Source organism: Leptinotarsa decemlineata, unplaced genomic scaffold (assembly GCF_025532065.1).
Source record: "Leptinotarsa decemlineata unplaced genomic scaffold, Ldec_3_MD MMD2_tig00026328_RagTag_RagTag, whole genome shotgun sequence".
In the NCBI taxonomy this organism is placed as follows: domain Eukaryota; kingdom Metazoa; phylum Arthropoda; class Insecta; order Coleoptera; family Chrysomelidae; genus Leptinotarsa; species Leptinotarsa decemlineata.
Window position 1 is genome coordinate 20,176,924 of NW_027412688.1, and position 23,554 is coordinate 20,200,477.

The 23,554-nt window shown below is 32.9% G+C and overlaps 3 protein-coding genes across 3 annotated transcripts in view; 2 read left to right on the forward strand and 1 right to left on the reverse strand.

Moving 5' to 3' along the window:
• The window catches only part of LOC111518176 (uncharacterized), a 23,440-nt gene extending 21,901 nt beyond the window's left edge, over positions 1-1,539 (forward strand). Inside the window, exon 6 of the mRNA XM_074182300.1 lies at positions 1,160-1,539. Coding sequence (XP_074038401.1) covers positions 1,160-1,467 — 308 coding nt within the window. The 3' untranslated portion in view covers positions 1,468-1,539. The remainder of the gene's footprint in view (positions 1-1,159) is intronic.
• Positions 1,288-14,006, reverse strand: Spt (Spitting Image). Its single transcript, XM_023174536.2, has 13 exons — positions 13,789-14,006; positions 13,555-13,728; positions 10,815-11,102; positions 9,454-9,775; positions 7,351-7,550; positions 7,032-7,233; positions 6,824-6,979; positions 4,217-4,416; positions 3,898-4,099; positions 3,690-3,845; positions 1,849-2,028; positions 1,672-1,770; positions 1,288-1,610 (listed from the first exon to the last, which is right to left on the reverse strand). Exons 1-13 carry the CDS (start codon positions 13,903-13,905, stop codon positions 1,549-1,551), a joined length of 2,358 nt encoding a protein of 785 aa, XP_023030304.2. The 5' UTR covers positions 13,906-14,006; the 3' UTR covers positions 1,288-1,548.
• Positions 14,007-16,675: 2,669 nt separating this feature from the next.
• Positions 16,676-17,653, forward strand: LOC141485621 (uncharacterized). The gene has a single exon (XM_074182648.1). The coding sequence runs from the start codon at positions 16,676-16,678 to the stop codon at positions 17,651-17,653; it is 978 nt and encodes a 325-aa protein (XP_074038749.1).
• The last annotated feature ends 5,901 nt before the right edge of the window (positions 17,654-23,554 follow it).

Here is a 23,554-nt window from a genome sequence, read left to right on the forward strand (position 1 = left end):
AATGCTGAACAACTTTTTCAAATAACATTTCCCGAGATTTTTTAAAATAAGAGGACTTTACTCTTATCTTAAAATCAAATATTTGAAGGCTCCTATTACGTCTGTATTACTGTATTTTGTTAGTATATGTTTAGTTTTAGGGAATACATAAACTTTTATCAAGAATAACTTTTTGTCCAAAAACCCTTAATAAATAAGTTTCCCATATGGTGCATACTTCGGGGATGACAATGTACATATGGGGTGTTCCATTTGAAAATGAAGATATTGATATAGGATTGTAGGCTTTCACGGCTGGCGTCAATGTTTTGGTTGGTTTCCGGGTTTTGCGTGGTCTTCTTTGGTTACAATTTCCAAACATTTCAACTGCAACTGCGGCAGTCATCTTCAGTGGCGTGGTTAAAGTACTTTTGACGAATCAACTGAAACTTGTTGTTGGTACGAAAAGAAGAGTTCTTCGACTACGCAACTGAAGATAACTGCCGCAATTACAGTCGAAACATTTGGAAATTGTAACCAAAGAAGACCACGGCAAAACCCGGAAACCATCCGAAACAAAGATATTGATGTTCAAAACTTTATAGAATTGATCCATTATCTGTGAACGAATAGAAAAATATTTCAAAACAAGACATTTGAACCAAATTCCCGAAACTTTTTTTTTACGACTGAGTTCAGTACATGTAAAATTGGGTTTTTCAAAAACACTGCATAGTCCACTAAAAAAAAATATAATTTTGATATACTAAATTTTTCAGGGACACCCTATACCTTTGAAAATTGTTTTAAAATGCGGCCACAAGTGACTTGCATATTCGTGTTATAAAAATCATCAAAGTTATATTTTACCTATCTTCTAGGGAGCGTCTCATTACTCGTGACTCTTTGGTAATATTGATTCTATGTCAATCGTTTGTCGAGTTTTATGTTATCATCATTAGGCTTTGTTATATAAGTTATTGGGCAACAAACGAACAGATACAATAATTTATGAACAAAGGTTTACAATGAGAATTGTATTTGGTCACCTTATTGCCCTCGTCTGCGGTATAAAAATTGATTTCACCTGCTGTCTATCAACAAAACTGCTTGTTATAACTACCAATATTTACTAACTTTAGATATCCTTAATTGTTTTAATTGGTGTAATATATTTTAGAGTCTGAAAAGATGGAAGTTGACTTCATATCCATGAAAACACAGCTTCTGAAAACAAGAAGAAAGGTGGATTGTACCATTAACTTGGGATTAGTAAAACCTTCGCTAGAAGACGTTTTTGAATTGCCATCAGCCGATTGCAGTGTCAAGAGAAAAATTGAAGTGCATCGACTAGGGTTGAAAAATTTTAAAAAAGAAACTCATGTTATTGTAGGTAAAACCAGTCTGTTATTGTCAGTATTAAATAAGAGAAAACACAAAGTGTTACCTAAATGCAATGGGCACTCTCTTTTATGTTATAACTTATAATATTTGTTATTTTTTCTTGATTGCTGTAAAAATTCCACATAGGGCTAATAAATTTGCAAAAAAATGTTAAAATTAATTATCCTATTTCAGACCAGATTTTTCCTGGAAAGAGTTTGTAATATTGTTGATTTCATTAATGATATCTGCAAAAAAAATCACATATTAACAGAATTTTTTAAAGATGTAATAAAATGTAATACCTACCTGTCATTTGTAGTTCTGAGCCACTATCGCTTTTGGTTACCGAATTCATGAAGCTAAGCTTTCTGAGATGGACCAGCCTCGACAAAGGTAAAGACTTACCTAAAAGTCAAGAATATGCAAAAATCAGGCTAGGTGTATATAAAATCGCTCATTTTTAATTTTTACGAAAGCAAATACCTTTTATTTGGCTGATTTTCTTCAAGGCCGTCAACTCGATATCACAACTTTCAGTTTTCAATGAACTCCGGTGTAATATACTTGAATCTTTTAAAATTTGTTTGCCTCTGCTGATCAGGTGATCCAAGAAGGGATTTCCTATCAATTGTATGTCAGCTTCATCAATCTGGCGTTCTGAAACTATAATCAAGGGATTCTTCAAGAAGACTTCAATCGATCACTGTATTTTATTGTTCAAAAATATTTCATATTGGCAAAGCATATGTATTCAATATGAATGCACGAGACAAAATTATATATCAAAGTTGTACATTTTTTTTTGTTCAACTTCAATAGTTTTTTTTTGCAGAAGTCTGAATAATAATAATATGATTATGTTATTGCTGAAGTCAATAAATTCACTTTCGATAAGATATTTTTCTCACAAAATTTTATTAAGTTGAAAGTGAATGGAATCTGCAACTTTACAAGGTTGCTAATAACCATAATTATTCCCAGGTGGCGCGAGAAGTTATTAACAGAACCTAGTACCAGTAGCTACTGACCACAGCAATCGAAGCTGCTGATACCAAAATAAATATGTTATTTTATATAAATCGTTCTCAATATTTTCTTTGAAGAGTCCAACTCCTTTCTTTTTCACATAAAAGTGATATAATCGGTAAACAGTGTAATTTTTTTGAAGATCATTCACAGATAAGTGAAATTTGGACTAATCTTTGATATCTCCTTGGTTAGTGAAGCACACGTCGAGAAACAGCAATTTTGTTTTGGTCAAAGAAACGTGTTTCCAATAGGTTCACATATATAATGAACAAATATGACCCAGAACACATCTTTAGGAAACTCTGTTGCATATTTGGGAAATATTGGATGTTTTATTTGCTACCCTACAGAGGTTGCGCTAGTTATTGAAAGATTTGCTGAAATGAGAGAATCAAAATTAAAGCATCAAAGATTATATCAGAAGTTTCAAAGAATCCATAACATATTGAAGCATAGAAACTATTGAAAAAAAATTAAATTTCACATACAAACATACAAATACAAAAATATTGAAGTATCAGTCTCAGTATTACTGAAAATGGAGATGACAACCGTACAGCTGAACTATCCGTAGTCGGATAAAAAGTACCTAGTGAAATTAAAAGTATGAGTTAACTAGTGTCCTTTGTCCCGAAAAAATCAAGTATAGAACAAAAGTAAGTAATGGAAATGATTATAAATAAGACATAGCAGTACCTTGAAAGTAAAACAGAGTTCAGTAATTGAATTGAACAATGATTCATTTGACATCAAAGAAATATATTGATTTAAAACAAATGTATGTTTGCTAACACTCGGTCAAAACTGTTATATCATATATCACAACGATTTAGTTTACCATAATTCTGATTACGGTATAATAAATTCTTTCATCGTATTCTATTAATTGTTATTAGATACTAATCTATTCAAATCATTTTTTTTCCTTCAACTGAACCAACCTATGAATTAACCATATCTTTTTCCCTTCTAACTTGTATATTTATATGCTTCAATTGACCAACAGAAATCATACAGAGTCAGTTATATGGTGTGACCGTTCCTAGAAAAAGTCTTTATATTCTTAAGCATAAAGGAGGGTCAACAAGTCACTAGACCATACAATTTTTAAAGTGTCTTTTGAAACTTTCCAACTAGCATCAGAAAAAAGCAAAATCATAACTGTTTCAAAAATGATAACTTGAAAGTTTGAAAAAATAATCCTTGGCTAAACCTGGCATTTTCATTTTGCTTTTTTGTATAGTTATTAAAAATTAAAGGGAAATATTAACGTCAATACTTCTGAATACATTTACCTGTGGTGGTTGGACTTTCATTTCCATCATTTTCTAAAAAACATTTCCATAAATTTTTAATTGTGGTCAGAAGTATCTTCCCTCTCTTCAGGATCCTCAGATTACTATTTTCTGCATCAGGTAATATTTCCGAAGCTGAATGTAATTCATGAAAGACTGAAAATTAATTCCGTTTGATTACTGCTTCATGCTTTGTATTTCAACCAACCGTTTTTGAAATCTTGATATTCTTTCTTTGTTTTTTCAGTGATAGGTTCCTCTTGCTCATTCAGTATCACCTCCATAAAGTCTTTCAAAACCATGGAGTGTTTTAAAATATTTTCTAGAAGTACTTTATCCAACAAAGAATTCCGAGACTTAACTTTATCAGAAATATCCTCAAGCAGTGCTTTATTTTCTTCATAAATTACCTATGGAAATAAATCAAACACATTCAACGAAGTTAGGGAAATATGAATCTTTTAGGTTTTTCATAACTGACAATAATACATTCAGTAAAATTCAAGAAAAAGTTTGGACTGATTTACCTGGCAGAATGCAATTGGATCAATGATTGAAAAAATTAGCTTCTTCAAGATCAGCGCTTGATTCATCCAATGTTTTTTGAGCAAGAGTGTTTGATTTATACTACGTGGAGATGGATCAATTAGAACTGAAGTGAATGAAGGAACTAATTCGATTTCTAAGGCTTCCAAACTTGCTAAACAACTTTTAATTTTTGTACAGTCTGTAAAAACATAATTGTGCAACAGCAAATTATATTTAACATTGGAATCACGTAATTCAAACAGTGATACAATTAAGGTTCACTTCATAAATTCTACGAAATATTTATAAAATAGTAGAAATAGTTACCGATTTGAAATGGACTGCGTAAGCTTAATAATGATAATAAGTGAAGTTTAATGAAGTTAAATTATAATTTGACTAGATCATTCCAACTTTTCAACAAATTTACTTTAGTCTTGAATTTTTATAGGGTATGTGTTCAATATATACTATAAATTGAAGTCTCCTGTCTTATCTGTCTGACTGAACATGATGAACTCAAAACTACTGAACGGATTTCCATATGGTTTTCACCTATGGACGAAATGAATCAAGAGGGTTTATGTGTGTAATTTATTAATGTTTTGTGTGAATTGGTTCAGATAAGACGATGTTATTCATGAGCGGTGGTGCTACCCATGCGAGCTTTAATCAAACATGTAGATCTACAAAAAGTTCACGATGGCCTATGTCTTTCTTCTAATGATAGCTTACTATACCCATTTTAATGTTTCAAATAATCATTACATAAAATGTGGTAATTGTAAAACTATTTAGAAAAATACGTTAGCTGCCTTGAGCACTCCATGTACATCATGGACGTAAAAATGAAAGAGACACAGCATAATTACAGTATACACAGTATAATCACCCCATTAACTGAAATCGACGTTCCGGAAGGTTGCTGTTGAGCTAGATGTTGTCACTTCGAATCTGTAATAAGTCTTTAATACCCACCAATGACAAGACCTAAACTTTATCGCCAACGAGTTCAATTCAGTAACTTAAAATTACGACCTTTTTCATGAAATAAAAATCGACATCAAACATTTCAGAGTCTAAACTAGTGTAATGTGCGTTAAAAATCGTTTTATGTTTTCAAATAATTCTGGATAATTCCTTGCAAATCCACACGTGGCAATGCTGTTTAAAAATTTCACCAGTTTATGTTGACATTGTTGTTTACGTGTGATATTTATTCAAATAGTAATGTTTTTATTTGTATTTCAATTAGATGTAGTGAAAGAATAATAGATAGTAATAATGGTGCTTAACTGTTAGGTTTGTGAGCAATCCCATTGCTCTAACCAAAATTTAAGCTGTCATAGACGAGTACTAACAATATTAAGTTTGTTGCTCATTGGCGTAGCAATGGATATAAAATTTACAAACAATCGTTTTTATGATGAAGACATCATAGGTTATTCATTAGAGCTGTTGAAACTAATTTTGACTAAATCTTTCGAAATTAGAATCCATCATGGGGTATCTAGAGAATTAGATACGTCAACAAAACGAACCAGGATCATTTAAACAATAACTTTTTTCGTAATCAATGAAATAATAGTATATATATATATATATATATATATATATATATATATATATATATATATCAACGAATGAGAAATGTAGTCACTTCTTATAGCCGATTATATGAGATTGAATTCTATTACTTAATTAAATTTAATCTCAAATTTATTTCTTGAATTTTTTTTTAGAATTCAGTTATGTATAGAAGCATAGAAACTATTGAAAAAAAATTAAATTTCACATACAAACATACAAATACAAAAATATTGAAGTATCAGTCTCAGTATTACTGAAAATGGAGATGACAACCGTACAGCTGAACTATCCGTAGTCGGATAAAAAGTACCTAGTGAAATTAAAAGTATGAGTTAACTAGTGTCCTTTGTCCCGAAAAAATCAAGTATAGAACAAAAGTAAGTAATGGAAATGATTATAAATAAGACATAGCAGTACCTTGAAAGTAAAACAGAGTTCAGTAATTGAATTGAACAATGATTCATTTGACATCAAAGAAATATATTGATTTAAAACAAATGTATGTTTGCTAACACTCGGTCAAAACTGTTATATCATATATCACAACGATTTAGTTTACCATAATTCTGATTACGGTATAATAAATTCTTTCATCGTATTCTATTAATTGTTATTAGATACTAATCTATTCAAATCATTTTTTTTCCTTCAACTGAACCAACCTATGAATTAACCATATCTTTTTCCCTTCTAACTTGTATATTTATATGCTTCAATTGACCAACAGAAATCATACAGAGTCAGTTATATGGTGTGACCGTTCCTAGAAAAAGTCTTTATATTCTTAAGCATAAAGGAGGGTCAACAAGTCACTAGACCATACAATTTTTAAAGTGTCTTTTGAAACTTTCCAACTAGCATCAGAAAAAAGCAAAATCATAACTGTTTCAAAAATGATAACTTGAAAGTTTGAAAAAATAATCCTTGGCTAAACCTGGCATTTTCATTTTGCTTTTTTGTATAGTTATTAAAAATTAAAGGGAAATATTAACGTCAATACTTCTGAATACATTTACCTGTGGTGGTTGGACTTTCATTTCCATCATTTTCTAAAAAACATTTCCATAAATTTTTAATTGTGGTCAGAAGTATCTTCCCTCTCTTCAGGATCCTCAGATTACTATTTTCTGCATCAGGTAATATTTCCGAAGCTGAATGTAATTCATGAAAGACTGAAAATTAATTCCGTTTGATTACTGCTTCATGCTTTGTATTTCAACCAACCGTTTTTGAAATCTTGATATTCTTTCTTTGTTTTTTCAGTGATAGGTTCCTCTTGCTCATTCAGTATCACCTCCATAAAGTCTTTCAAAACCATGGAGTGTTTTAAAATATTTTCTAGAAGTACTTTATCCAACAAAGAATTCCGAGACTTAACTTTATCAGAAATATCCTCAAGCAGTGCTTTATTTTCTTCATAAATTACCTATGGAAATAAATCAAACACATTCAACGAAGTTAGGGAAATATGAATCTTTTAGGTTTTTCATAACTGACAATAATACATTCAGTAAAATTCAAGAAAAAGTTTGGACTGATTTACCTGGCAGAATGCAATTGGATCAATGATTGAAAAAATTAGCTTCTTCAAGATCAGCGCTTGATTCATCCAATGTTTTTTGAGCAAGAGTGTTTGATTTATACTACGTGGAGATGGATCAATTAGAACTGAAGTGAATGAAGGAACTAATTCGATTTCTAAGGCTTCCAAACTTGCTAAACAACTTTTAATTTTTGTACAGTCTGTAAAAACATAATTGTGCAACAGCAAATTATATTTAACATTGGAATCACGTAATTCAAACAGTGATACAATTAAGGTTCACTTCATAAATTCTACGAAATATTTATAAAATAGTAGAAATAGTTACCGATTTGAAATGGACTGCGTAAGCTTAATAATGATAATAAGTGAAGTTTAATGAAGTTAAATTATAATTTGACTAGATCATTCCAACTTTTCAACAAATTTACTTTAGTCTTGAATTTTTATAGGGTATGTGTTCAATATATACTATAAATTGAAGTCTCCTGTCTTATCTGTCTGACTGAACATGATGAACTCAAAACTACTGAACGGATTTCCATATGGTTTTCACCTATGGACGAAATGAATCAAGAGGGTTTATGTGTGTAATTTATTAATGTTTTGTGTGAATTGGTTCAGATAAGACGATGTTATTCATGAGCGGTGGTGCTACCCATGCGAGCTTTAATCAAACATGTAGATCTACAAAAAGTTCACGATGGCCTATGTCTTTCTTCTAATGATAGCTTACTATACCCATTTTAATGTTTCAAATAATCATTACATAAAATGTGGTAATTGTAAAACTATTTAGAAAAATACGTTAGCTGCCTTGAGCACTCCATGTACATCATGGACGTAAAAATGAAAGAGACACAGCATAATTACAGTATACACAGTATAATCACCCCATTAACTGAAATCGACGTTCCGGAAGGTTGCTGTTGAGCTAGATGTTGTCACTTCGAATCTGTAATAAGTCTTTAATACCCACCAATGACAAGACCTAAACTTTATCGCCAACGAGTTCAATTCAGTAACTTAAAATTACGACCTTTTTCATGAAATAAAAATCGACATCAAACATTTCAGAGTCTAAACTAGTGTAATGTGCGTTAAAAATCGTTTTATGTTTTCAAATAATTCTGGATAATTCCTTGCAAATCCACACGTGGCAATGCTGTTTAAAAATTTCACCAGTTTATGTTGACATTGTTGTTTACGTGTGATATTTATTCAAATAGTAATGTTTTTATTTGTATTTCAATTAGATGTAGTGAAAGAATAATAGATAGTAATAATGGTGCTTAACTGTTAGGTTTGTGAGCAATCCCATTGCTCTAACCAAAATTTAAGCTGTCATAGACGAGTACTAACAATATTAAGTTTGTTGCTCATTGGCGTAGCAATGGATATAAAATTTACAAACAATCGTTTTTATGATGAAGACATCATAGGTTATTCATTAGAGCTGTTGAAACTAATTTTGACTAAATCTTTCGAAATTAGAATCCATCATGGGGTATCTAGAGAATTAGATACGTCAACAAAACGAACCAGGATCATTTAAACAATAACTTTTTTCGTAATCAATGAAATAATAGTATATATATATATATATATATATATATATATATATATATATATCAACGAATGAGAAATGTAGTCACTTCTTATAGCCGATTATATGAGATTGAATTCTATTACTTAATTAAATTTAATCTCAAATTTATTTCTTGAATTTTTTTTTAGAATTCAGTTATGTATACATTGACATTTCTAAACTTTACTTACTAGCATTTGATGTTTGCGTTTAATAACACAAAAATATTTTATTTCATTCATACTTATCAAGGTTTTTATGTTTTGTATACATATTTTCATTAAAATATTTAAAATGGCACAATGTTTCTGTAGGTACGGAAAATTCTTGGTCTGTGTATTTTTGACGACTGTATTACAATTTTTGAATTATCGCACAAAAGAATAATCTCTACTTACATCTATATAGATGTGATGGTAATCGGACAACTTTTTTTTTCATCAAGAAAACTTTACTTGTATCACTATTTATACCAAAATATTATTAAATGAATTGTAATAAATTAAGATTCTCACTATAGGTACACGTAGAACATGAAACTGCAAATAATCCAATTTGCATAATCCTATCTACATGCAAATCATATTCCACAACAAGTGCATCTAACTCATTCAATTTTCCTTCATTTTTTCTATCAAAACAAAACCTGTGAATTGATTCCAGAGTTGTTGCATACTGGGAAAATACATTTAAACTTAATTTCAACACAGCTGTATTTACACGTCGTTCTAGGGTACATAGTTCGTTAGAGCAAGATTCAATAAAGAGATTAATCATAGAAACGTTAGAAGGTTCTTTACTCATTTCACTAGTAAGACCATCAAGAGCTTCAAGTACCTAAAAAATATAAGGATTATAAGAAACCTACATTTCAAGTATACGTTTCTTGGTACAGTACAAATTATTTTTAGAAGCCACCTTCTAAGAACTGGTTTGATCCAACCAGTCATGAAATAACTTTGAGTAATAAATGTATTGAAAACATTTCTACCCCACCAGAATAAAAATACTATCTCAATTCGAAACACGCGTGTTTCGTATCATCAGGAGATGACTTAAGAAACAGTATTTTTGTTCTGGTGAGAAAAAAGTGTTTTTGGAAGAAGATTCATTTCACGCCAGAGGTTCCAAATTTCATGAGAGATGTAAATTGACTTTCAAAATATTGAGAAATACACAAAAATATAAAACTCAAATAATGAAAACTGAAGTTTCCCAATTAATTGATGAGGATTTTGATAATCATGAAAATAAACTAAGAATGAAGTGTATAAATTCACTGCTCTTTACGAAAAATTACCAGACTACCTTAGACAAAAGCAACGTTTGAAAAGAGTCAGTGAACTTTCAAGAAATATATTTACAACAATCGGATTAGCTTGTGAAAAAAACCTTTGAAAATTCCTCAGAGTAGTTACAATCATATACAAGGATTTTCAAATTATCTCTCGTAAACGATAAGAACAAGATGCATAGAAACAAATCCTGCTGCTTTTACTGATTCTCAAAAACTTTTAATGAGAGAAATGGGATTGACCCAACTTTGTACACATGTTGATAGATGGTGCAAGAATCAAAATCTGTTGTCTGTATTTTGTTCACATCTTCAATTTATGGGCCATAATGCAAAAAAACATATTTCACCTAATATCATCTATCAATATAGATAAATATGGAATTTCACAAAACGAAACAAATATTTTCAATCAAAAAATTGCTTCAAAAATATAGAGACTCGAATTTGAATACCCCTGTATAATTATTAGGTGTTCAAATAAGAAGGTATACTTTGAAATGTATCCAACCTCCAAATTATTACTTGTAATATTGATGAATTAAAAAAAATCTTTCTGTAAAAGTAAAAAAACCACATTACAGCCTGACTTCTGCCCCGAATAATTTTACAATCTTCTACTAAAGCCACTTGTGCTATTGACATTGCATGGCTAAGAACTTCTTCAAATAGACTTTTTGCTTCTTCACAGATCACTATTGAATTGGATTTCTGATTTTCAAAATCAATTTCATTCATTTTATCAAGAGCCAAATCCATCCATTTGATGAAACTTCCTGATGTGTCTTTACAGGAACTCTTATTCAACAAAGTCTCTTTGATGCCATCCAAACACCATTTCATTTGCTTCAAACAAAAATTCCTGGCAACCTGAAAAATAAATCCACAACAATCTAGCTACATCTATATAACCAAAAGTTGTGTGAAATCAATTTTAAGACAATTAAGACGCAGGTACCTAGCAAACGTGTATATGATATAAATTAGGACAACATTGTATGTAGATTTAGTTTAATCTGTCCTTTGAAGATGATCACTTGGTGATTGGAAAACGTGTCGAGGTTTTAAATATAACGGTTTGGTAGAACTCCAGGAATGTCCAATATGAAATGAGAGATTGTTCAAGAACAAAACGAACCAGTTCAAGCACTTCTGGTGGTGCTGTCCCATGCAATTGTCTCATTACAAAGCAAACTTTTTCCAATTTTGAAATTAGATTCTTCTTGTGTTTTTCCCGATCATCAAACCGATATATTTATATTGACCTACCTGGTCAATAAGTCTGTGGCTTAGTGGACAGAAGTCATGAAAAATATTTTTTTGTTCATGATTCATGAAAAAAGTTTAATTTGTATTGACTTTCGGGTAATGGTTTGTGTTCCACTGTGAAAATTCATCAACAGATGTTTTTAGCTTGAACAGAGAGTACCTAAACAATATCCATCCAACAAAGTAACCCTAACAATGATAGATGCGTGATCAAAGCAGATCGCCACGCACATTTGCATCTATTGAGTAAAATAAACAAGACTTCTTACGGAGGCCAATAAGACTTAACTGAAATCAGCTGGCGGAATTCGTTGTTACAGTGTTAGAGTGGTCAGTTAGGTTTTAACGCATGTGATGTGTACATACATGGTATTTAAAACTTTAAAATGTCAAGTACTGATACAGCTGAAGAAATTGCTAATTTGTGTCCCTACACTCCCCCTAAAATAATTTCCTATACCCAGCTGCATATTTTAAAAAAATTATAAAATTTCGGTCGTTCCTAAGTGCGACTCTGTACAAGCGGTATTGTCTGGAAGATCACGTGCACTATGGATTATAATGTTTTGGAGCACTCCGTTGCTTGGTTGGATAGAGATATATGCAGTAGATATTGGTTTTTGTGGAGACTCTCATGAATTTTTTATATCACTTATAAGTATTATAAAAGGGAGCATAGCCATCATTACATACTACTATTTGTGATCTTTGATCATATGTGAGATTACCCATTCATCAGCTACTCCTTTCATTCCCATTCATTGAGTAATGAATGTGGTCAGCTGTAACGAATTCCTGAGATAAATCAAAGAATAGACTATTTGAAAATTTCTTATCACAGAGATTTCTGTAGATGACATCATATTGTTCAAAAATGGCATTTGATGTTTTTCTTGTCTGAAAACATATTTGTCATGATTTTCGCAATTTTTGATTGCACACAAACATTCCTATAATTGGTTATAACATTTCTGCAGCCTTCATTTCCATATCTGGCTATAAACTTGATGTTTTTAATGACTGGATATCTGCCGTCACAGAAAAGTTTATTTATGATAAATCATAGTGGTTGACATATAATATTGTTGATACTATTTGAGGATTTACCATGAATATAATTTCTTGGATCTCCATATATGAAGTTAAATATAAAAATGAAGAGCCAAACGAGAAAGGAAATTTGTTTGTATTAGGTTTGGTACTTCCATAGAAAAGTATTTAAAAGATTACTAATTCTTAATTTATCCATTACAGTATCAACATTATTTGTCAGTTCTAAGGTAACTACATTTTTCATTTTATCCATATTTTTGTTGATAATTTTCCAGCTCTCCTTGTTTATACTGTTTGCATTTATAATTCTTTCATTGTAGTATCCTTCTTTCACCCAATTTACTACTTTCCTATATGAATAAATATCCAACAGTTAAAGTCAAATGTTAATGAGACAACTTTCATTTACCACAAAGTTGTGAAGTTAGTGAAGAATTCCTCTGCAGTATAAAAAGCTTTTTCCAGCAAGAGTTCTTTAACTTTCCTGCGAAAAAGTACATCATTAGATATTTTTTTGAATGAGAGAGGAAACCTGTTAAATAGTTTTTTCTGTCATAAAACATTGAATTTCTGATTCATGATGTTGAAGGAATAGGAAGAGCTACATTGTGAGTGAGGTTAGTAGCATAATTTCATGGTGACACAAGATTTTCGTTTTACTTTATTTTCACAGGGTAAAATATTCCTGGAATGAAAAGGCAAATAAACTCTAGTATATGTTGTAAAAATAGCTTGGATCTCTTGTGTCACGTTGTGTAGCATTCCTGTAAATTGAATCAGCTTCAATTCCATTATGAATGTTTGAAGTACAGGTTGAATCAGGAACATGATTTCAGTGAGTGAAAAATGTTCAAATATTTGAAAGAAATCGTTTAGGATGAATTTAAAAGAATTTTCTATGCATGACATTCAATTTTTATATATAATTGAAAAGTAGAAAGCCAAAAGGTTATTTCATTGTATTCATCTCACGCCAGAGATTCCAGTTCTATGTACTTACTATTAAATGTTGTTCTGCTTCACATTCTCTGACAAAAATATTCATCAATAAGGATAGAGATGTCATAAGTTGATTTAGATAAAGCAACATGTCTTCATTTTTAGTTTTTCTGTCAGAATTCTTGTATAAGTTGGTTATTACAACTAGTATATTTGTCAGCAACTCACATAGTTTCTGTAAGTTGATTACAATTATGTCAAATCTGCATAATACTCTTTTACCTCATTATATTACTTTAAACCAGGCTAACAAGTTGTGGTTGTTGGAAGAAATACTATTCAAAGTGTCCAAGTACTGAATAATCATTTCAATTTTTATGCTTATTGATGAAACATTAGTCTCAAGTTCCATATTTTTGTATTATAATAAATAATTTTTAATTCAAGACTATTCAGTTACTTCCAAATTCAAATTGAACTCCAGTTGACAGTCGTACCGTACATTCAGTTATCTACCAGTGTCATATGTCAAAACAAAATATAAAACACAGAACTTAGATATGTTCCGAAAGTAACTTGTAATGTGGTTGACAGATAACGACTTTGAATTTAGGATATTTGAACAGATAGGTGATTGTAATAAGGTTCTTCGGTCACATCCAGGTTGTTTTTGAGGAAAAAATAACCAAATAGTAAGTTATATTCCACATATCTGGTCGAGTAGTATCAAATAATTTTCACACCATTTTATTATTTACATATTATGAAAAATATTCAAAAATTTGATGCAATTTTGAATAGGTGCACTCTCTGATTTTTCAAAAAATGTTGGGTCACTCAATTACCTATTTTGACATGTTGATTACGAATCCGAAAAAACAATCGAAGCTCTTTCTTATTTCCAGAATTACAGCCCTCTACCGTTACGAAAGTTGCAATCTTCTTGATTTAACATAGGATTCATTTTCTGGTGACATACCTTCTTTTTAAGGTTATGTACCAGAGTACCAGGGAAAAAGCGATTGATATCTGTCACTGACTGCCATTTTGAATTTGCATGAGTTGAAAGTTCATTTCGACGTTAGCGATTCATGAAAATCTTAATCATGAATAAAAACGAAATTTCAATCACAGTTAGAAACAACTCAACTTTCTACTCAAAACAAGTTGGAAGTGTTTGCAACAACAATATGTTGTACCAATTGCAATGAAGAATGCAAATTGAATTATGATTCTTTGGTGTGCATAATAAAAAACGAAAAGTTGAAGTTAGAAAAACAGCCAAAATCATCAGTTGTAATTTCAGTAAAACTGACAGAAAGAATACCTTTTTTAATGCCGCATAACATTGGAAAGGGTAATATTTTCAGTTCATTCCTCATCCTAGAATAAACTTCATAATGAACAACTCAGAAGCTGTTATTGATTGAATCAAATATTGCTGAGGAGTGAAATATCTGTTTTTCGTTGAAGTGCTGTGTATTACATTGAATATCATTTTAGGGTTGCGTGAAATGGCATGGAAAGAATATCTTCAAATTGGGTGGAATTGGTAGGCAAAATAGTTGAGCTAAATTTGGGAAGAAATATTTTAATAAAGGACGAGTGGTACAGGGGCGATGGCTTTTTGGTAATATGAAGCGAGATACTGAAAAAACACTAAAAAAGTAGGTATTAAGGAAAATATTGAACCCGGAACCAGCATCACATCCGGTCTCCAAGATTGGTCCCTGTTCCATAAGTCTTTCAAAAATCTTCGCAAGTTTTGTGACTACAGCAATGAAGAGATCATGCTGAAGCTGCAGAGATTTCTAAAAGGGGAAGCAAAGACAACAGTTGCAGGAACGATGTTAACTGCCGATAACGTAGATCTTGTGATTGAAACTTTGTAGAAACGATTCGGAAGACCTGAATACATCATAGATATTTTGATGAACAGAATCAGCATCCTTCCTTCCATAAGAGAAAATAACTTTGAGAAGCTGATTCATTATTCTGCAGAGGTGAGCAACATGGTTTCGATCATGAAGAGTCTAGGTAGTAAACATTATCTCGAAAATCCTCAATTTATTCGTGAATTACTGACGAAAATTCTGGATTCAATGAAATTATCCTAGGGTGAAAAGTTGGAAATGAAAAATGGTAATATCAATTTGGAAGGTTTCTCTTTGTGGTTGAACGAGAAAACAAGCTTTGCGTGTAATGTTAGTACCCCACGCAATGAAACATTCTCACAGAAATTCACAAATCAAATGAAGAGAAATGAAAGAGTATGCAATACTCACACTCAAAACACTCACAAGAACAAGACATGTGGTTACTGTGACAAAATACATCAAGAAAGCATTTGTCCGCAGATGAATCATGATGACCTGAATAAGAGATGGGAAACGGTAACCGGAAAAAAACTATGTTTCATTTGCCTTCAAAAGAATCGTCAAAAATTCAAATGTAAAAAGAGGAAGATTTGTGGAACAAACGGCTGTGAACTTCATCATCATCATCCTCTATTACACAAAGAATTAGAAGTCAATAGCAATCAGGCAGCGATAGGAAGAGATACTAATGATGATAATCGAGGAAGAGTATGCTCTGTCAACAAACCTTTCACTACGATTCTTCTGAGAGTAATTCGTATAAAATTATACGGTCCACGAGGTGTTGTCCCTATTCTTGCTCTTTGTGATGAGGCGTCTACGGTGACATTATTAAATGCAGAAGTAGCAGAGACACTTGGGCTAACTGGAACGAAGGAATCACTTTGTCTACAATGGACAAACGAAAATGTCATGGTTGAAGAAAATTCCGTTCGTTTAGACGTGACTGTTTCCAAAATTGATGACGACAGCAGAATGTTTACTATGAAAAGAGTCCGAACTGTCACTCATATGTCGTTACCAGAACAACACATCAACATATCCGATGGAAAAAGTTCTCACATCTTAAAGGTGTTCCAATAAAAGATATCGATCACAAAAATCCTTCACTGCTTATTGGACAAGATAACATACATCTGATACTTGCGAGACAGATAAGAACCGGACCAGAAAATCTTCCTGTAGCCAGTAAATGTAAGTTAGGTTGGGCTGTACGGACCAAGTCCAAATAGCGGGGAAAACTCTTTCAAAGCCCATACTTTACACATTTGTGAAAAAGAGACGACTGATGAAGAACTCTAGAAGATGGTAGAAAAATCTTATCTGACCGAAACATTTGGTACTTTGATCGCAGACGACCAACCATTATGTGAAAGTTCACGAGCATTAGAACTGATGAGAAACACCTTAAAGTATACCGGAGAAAACTACGAAATCGGTTTATTGTGGAAAACCGATAACATACAGCTACCTGAAAGTAAATTCATGGCACTCCAAAGACTAAAATGTGTCGAAAGAAAATGTCGTCTGAACGAAAAATTTGGAAAGGAATATTGCAAGAAAATAATGGAATATGAAGAGAAAGGATATATAAAGAAGAAAATTGACAATCCTCATCTTTGGTATCTCCCTCATTTCGCTGTAGAAAATCCCAACAAACCAAATAAAATCAGGCTAGTCTTAGATGCTGCAGCAAAATCAAGAGGTTTGAGCTTGAATGATGCTCTATTCTCTGGTCCAGATTTGTTGCAGTCATTGGTTGCAATTTTATGGAAATTTCGACAAAGGCGATTCGGTTTTTGTGGAGATATTCGAGAGATGTTCCATAGAGTAGGAATACAAGAACGAGATAGATGTGCTCAACGATTCCTTTGGCGAAAATTGGAAAGCGGCAGACCTCCTGATATTTATGAAATGTTGGTCATGACTTTTGGAGCAACCTGTTCGCCGGTATGTGCTCAATTCGTAAAAAACTCGAATGCTGAAGAATTTTCTACGAATCCAGACATCCGAACAGCTATTATCAAAAAATTCTATGTAGATGACTATTTGAATTCAAAAGACACTGAAGAAGAAGCGCTAGAAACGATAATAGAAGTATGCAAAGTCCAGAAGGTTGCGGGATTTGAAGTAGTCAACTGGAAGACAAACTCCCAACTGATTCGAGATAAGCTATCTGATGATATGTTACTGGCGGCTACAAAAAATATCGATGACACTTCGTTACATCGAATATTAGGCTTATGGTGGGATCCCAGAAACGAGAGTTTTCCTTCAGACTGACTTTAGAAAACTTAGTGGCGGAACAACCTACATAGAGGAAGGTTTTGCAAGCTTTGATGTCGGTATACGACCCGCTAGGTTTGATCTCTACTTTCACGGTGAGAGGTAAAATACTGATGCAAGATATTTGGCGAGTAGGAATCGATTGGGATGATTTGTTACCTGAAGAACTTCTCATTGCTTGGAAAGATTGGTTGAGTGACATGGAGAAAATTGTACTGATCAAAATTCCAAGACGCTATAGTCTATTGATTCCATCAGCATTACGAATCGAAATTCACACATTTTGTGATAGTAGTGAGAAAGCATTCTCAGCAGTTAGCTTTCTTCGCGTCATTGGAGAAAACAGAACTGATGTTTGTCTTATCTCAGCGAAAACGAGAGTTTCTCCTCTGAAACCTCTTTCCATCCCTAGGCTTGAACTCCAGGCGGCAGTGATGGCCAGTCGGCTGGCTCAAGTGATAAGAAATGAACTCGAGTTCCTCATAGATGAAATGTTTTATTGGTCCGATTCATCATGTGTCTTGAATTGGATACGAGGAGACGGAAGAAACTACAAATCGTTCGTATCACATTGAATCGGTGAAATTCAAGAATTGACACGTATAGCGGAATGGCGATGGGTCCCAACTGAACTTAATATCGGCTACACGCATAAAAAAAATCAACGGAGTAATTTCAAATGAATGGTTTTCTGGTCCTTATTTTCTCAAAAATTCAGAAGAATCATGGCCAATCGAAAATAAAAGACCTTCCTATTTGAATGAAATTAACGTAGAGCTGACAAATCAGAAAATTAAAACATGTTTTGTCATTTTTCAAAAATATGAAGAATGCCTCCCAGACATACGACGATTTTCGAAGTGGAATAGACTGATCAGGACCACCGGATGGTGTTTGAGATTTTTTGAAATTGTAAAGAACAAAGAAAAATTTCCTCCAAACCTAACAGTAGAGGAAATTCTGAAAGCTGAGAAGATATGGCTGAAACATGTTCAACAGGAGTGTTTTCCAGAAGAAATACAAAAACTCAAAACTGGGAAATCTCTGAGTGGTCGAAGCAAACTAGCCTGTTTATTCCCAGAAATGAAAGATGGAATTATGGTACTGAGTGGACGAACGAATTTTACAGAATTTATGGCGGAGAGCACATGACAACCCATCATTCTGAGTCCAAAACATGAATTCACCAAATTGTTGATACAAAATTATCACGAAAAATTTCATCATAGAGGAGTAGAATCAGTCATAAATGAAATCAGACAGAAATACTCGGTGATAAACTGTCGAACTGCAGTCAAATCAGCATTCTCAAGCTGTTTGAAATGTAGGATTGAGAAAAGCAAACCTTCACCACCTCTAATGGGTCAACTACCTGAAGCACGATTGAAGAGAGGTGTTAGAGCTTTTATTAACACTGGAATGGACTATTTCGGCCCAATTATGGTGAAGATTGGTAGGAGAAATTGCACATAGTCTGAGTAGCGATTCCACGATTCAAGCCATACTAAGAATGTCGGCTAGAAGAGGACAACCTCAGGTCATATTTCGCGACAATGGAACAAATCTGAGAGGTGCTGCACACGAAATTCGCCAAGCCATGGAAGAAATAGATCGAACAGCGATTATTGATTCTTTGTCGTCAAGAGGTATTAGCTTCCAATTCATTCCACCGTCTGCTCCCCACATGGGAGGAATATGGGAGAGGTTAATAGGTTCAGTGAAAAGTGTCATCGGCAAAGTACTCTACGACTCGAAAACGACTGGCGCTAAAAGAAAAATTAATCCTCAGTGAGAAAAGAGAAAAGACGAATTTCAAATAAATATTTATGAATGGTAGTTGGTAGTTTAAACTGTTTAAAGCCTGAAATGAAACGAATAAACCGGTATGCAACCAGTTATCATGCATTTGAATTATCAATTTATATTTTGAATCACTTATTACAGATATGTGATTAAATTGTCTAGAAAAGAATCTAGTCCAACTCCGAGTTCTTCATCTATTATCTTGCCTTTTTTTAAACAGATGCAAGCACATCTACAATTGCCGACGAACATAATTATTATATGTTCACACAAGATTCGCAAGAAATTGTAATACTTCAAGAAAATTAATCCAATCATTCTTCAAAACCACAGGAAAGGAATAAAAGAAAGCGAAAAATGTATATTCTCAATCCACAATCATCTGGAGATGAATTTACATTCCTCGACAAATCTAAAAAATTCCGTTTTTGTCAAATTGGTCAAAAAAATTATCTGGAGCAAAGTATCACATAATTAGGCATTTGAATAATGATACTCACAAAAAAATGAGCATGCGGCAAGAACTACTACACAAATAGACAAAATATTACCAAACATGATTTATCCTTATCACTAATGAATACTTTTCCAGATTTTTGCAAAAGTGCATAAATATGTTGATTCTGAAATTGGCCAAAGAAATCAAATTGAAAAGAAAGAAAACTACCCAACTAATGGTCGGACATTTAGGTCCAAATTTCAAAAATTTCATAGCTTCTTAGATTTAATTGAGACAGAGAGTGGAACAGCTGGAGGAATATTCAATGCGGGTAATCAAATCAATATATTTGTAATGACCACTTCAAAATATTCACATTTCACGCGTGTCTGCGTATGCGCAAATCGCTTGATTCCATCTTTGCAACATGCGGGAAGCTGTCACTTGTCAATTATTCTGATGACAGTGTTGGCAACCATTGATGCTGAACAATTATAGCGAAAAGCATACATTTTCATCTATCATTTTCGTACAAATTTTTTTTGCCTTGGAGCAGCACTGCTCTGCCCTGCCAGTTGACAAGAAATTCTTAGAATGAATGAAAACGCGCCTGGAGGAAGATCTATCAGTGAAGTATACTGGGATATTAACTCAGAAGACAGAAAAGTATTTTTTTGTAGTACATATTATGAAAAGATACAGAAGAAGAACTCCACATTCATACACTTTCAAGGGATATAATACAAGCGTTAGTTCCCGACGGGCTTAATTCCGCGTCATATCTAGATGAAATAGTGGATGAGCTATGTGATACTTAAAAAGTTATGTTGAGACTGTGATCAGATTCAGGACCGATAGGCGCTCCCTGTTCGAAATGGTCATACATAAAGACGTTACACTCAATTGCCCTAAAAGAAATGTATCTTGTATCCTCTATACCAGGATAAGCATTGGTGCAATGTCACAGGAGACTTCTTTGAGGATATGCACCAACTAATTGCAATCGTTATCCTATATGTTTGAAATGTACTTCAAACTGCAAACATATCGATGTATAGCACCAAGAACTGAACCGGCTGATTGTGCAAACTGTGAAAATTATCGGGACTGGCCAGTCTACATAGGAAAGTTCGAATAGATGGAAGCGAAACAAAAAGCGAGGCAACGTCTTCCAAAGTTGGTATGAACATCGATACCCATGGAATTCTAATACCCAATGATACCACCAAAAGGCAGGTAAGTTTTGGAAGTACTTCGCCAGGGTCTATTATACGCGGTACATGATGAAACACAAATGATCGCCAAAATATCACAAGGGAGCCAAGGCCTTTTACAGCTAGTGTATATTGTCAATGAAAAAAACAGATTTTAACATATTTTCAACGCTATCTTGAAACACTAATATCACAGTCACAAAACTTGTTGGAGAGCTTCCGCCCGATCTCGTTGCTCAGTGTTGTGGCGAAGATCGTTGATACAATTCTCTTAAGTAGACTTCTTAGCACGAAAAAGGAAATGAAACTCATTCCGAAGGAGTTATTTGGATTTCAGCGAAGACGAAATACGATGTCGCAACTGGATCAACTCCGGTTGATCCACGGGGTAAAGGAGTTCCTGCTGAAACTACCGTTAATTATGAAAGTCGGGGTTGCCAGGAGTTATAATGAAACTCGTATACATGTGGATGGGGGTATCATTCATGAATCGCCCGATATCTTTCATGAACGTAGTGATTAAGACCGGGACATGCAAATAGCTGACAAGAAAGTCTACGTTGCGCTCACAAAGATCACAACGTTCCACAATAAATCTGACACCTAATAACCAAAATTTTCAATTCATGTTTCAAATCAAGTCCAGGATGATTCTTGCGTGAGCCCCAGTTGAGAGCGAGAAATGGAAAGTCGAAACCAAATTTCTATTGAAAAGAGGGCCATTCACTCAAATATTTTGAGGTGACGCCCACTTTTGAGAGCTCTTTTTGGGCGTTATATTTCTCACGCCTACCCTATTCTCTTCAACGCCCTTATTCATCCAACTGTTTCCCTTTTCTACCCAAAGTAATTCTGTGATGTTTCTACAGATATACTCTTTTAGAAATTAGGTAATTTTATATTGTTAACGTTGAAAATTAATTATTTTGTATTGTATTAATGCCTACCTGATCATACTGTTAATTGAAAACCAGGACCATTACTATTGTAAAGTTTTCAATTTTGAAATTAAAATGCTACAAATACGATCATACTTAGCTTGAATAAAGTTACGAAGTATAGTGCCACTATCGAAAATATTATTTGGACTGGAATTTCATTCTGGTTGAAATCCTTACACATTTCATGGTTGATACATTGGCGTTGGATGGTTCTAACAAAACAGGAGTACGGTTCAACTGATGCTGTGTATTCTCCTTCACGAACAGACACCATAACTGATCAGCGACGAATTCTTTGTCAAAATTGTGCTATATAAACGTTTTTCTTGCACCTGAAACGAAAAATGTGTATAGAACGATGGATAACTTTCGTTGTTTTTTATATTTTAATTTTATTTTGTCAATAATTTATGATGCACTGTTTGGAACCTTTGGTGTAGTAATGAATATTACTGGAGTTTTTTTTCCCAACACCAAATCGTTATTTTTAACACCTCGGCACGTGTTTCACTTGGTGATCATCTTCAAAGAGGAAGATTAAACAGTTTTAATCTTCTTCTTTGAAGATGATCATTTGGTGATCGAAACACGATTTGGTGTTGGGGAAAAAACTCCAGTAATATTCAATAATTTAATATTTCTCAGCTTTTATGTTTAGTTCATTTCATATATTAATCAAATCTATATGCTTATCTGGAGAGTGAAATGAAAGTGTTTAAATTTGTTGTACTCAATGTTACTTATCTATGAATTCAAAAAAATGTGAAAATTTTCGCCTATACAAGCTTATCACTCCATTTCGCTAACTGAATTTTCCTGAAAATGGTGAGTAGGTACGAAGAATACCAACTTCAACGAGATCGAGGAAATCAAGATAGATAACGTCTCAGACTCTAAAAAATACGTTCGAAGCAATGATGGCGGGTCCATAAATTCTCGCATTAAAAAAGATTGTAGTTTCCTTGAAAATACAAACAGAGTCAGACTGATTCAGTTAGCAAGAGAATAATCAGTTCTGAGAAAAGGAAGAAGCGGATCATGAAGGAAAAGTTCAATGAAGATGAAAGAGAGAAAAACATTGTATATTATAAGAGAACCTGATGGAATAACTAAAACAGAACAGAGGATCATTGTAGGTGAGATAGCTTACACGATTATAGTGAGCTCTTGTTGAATCTTTTTGAAAAAAGGAATTAAAGATAGATCTACTAAAAGAAGAAAGATATCAAGGTACTGTTGAAAAAACAACAGAAGGATACGCTAAATCAAGTAAACAGGAGGTGAAACAGATATTTGGCGAAAATCTTGAGACAGTTGATTATAAACTTCAGAGAGATGAAAATATTTTAAACACACAGAAAGACAATTTCTGAAATTAGAAGAAAAATGGTAAATAAGTCCAAATAGAGCTTATCCAACAATGGAGTAAAAACCCCCACTTTCGATAGATAAACGCTGATAATAAGATCATGAAATTATATAAAAAAAAATTTTGTTGACA

What these genes read in the sequence shown, in the direction of transcription:
- LOC141485621 (XM_074182648.1), top strand. Translation starts at nt 16,676, where the DNA reads ATGGTAGAAAAATCTTATCTGACCGAAACATTTGGTACTTTGATCGCA.
- Spt (XM_023174536.2), bottom strand. Translation starts at nt 13,905, where the DNA reads ATGGAACTTGAGACTAATGTTTCATCAATAAGCATAAAAATTGAAATG. An exon ending in AAGCAGAACAACATTTAATA is followed by an intron (nt 11,103 to 13,554) that starts GTAAGTACATAG and finishes TTTATTTTTCAG; the next exon opens with GTTGCCAGGAATTTTTGTTT. An exon ending in TTCGGGGCAGAAGTCAGGCT is followed by an intron (nt 9,776 to 10,814) that starts GTAATGTGGTTT and finishes TATATTTTTTAG; the next exon opens with GTACTTGAAGCTCTTGATGG.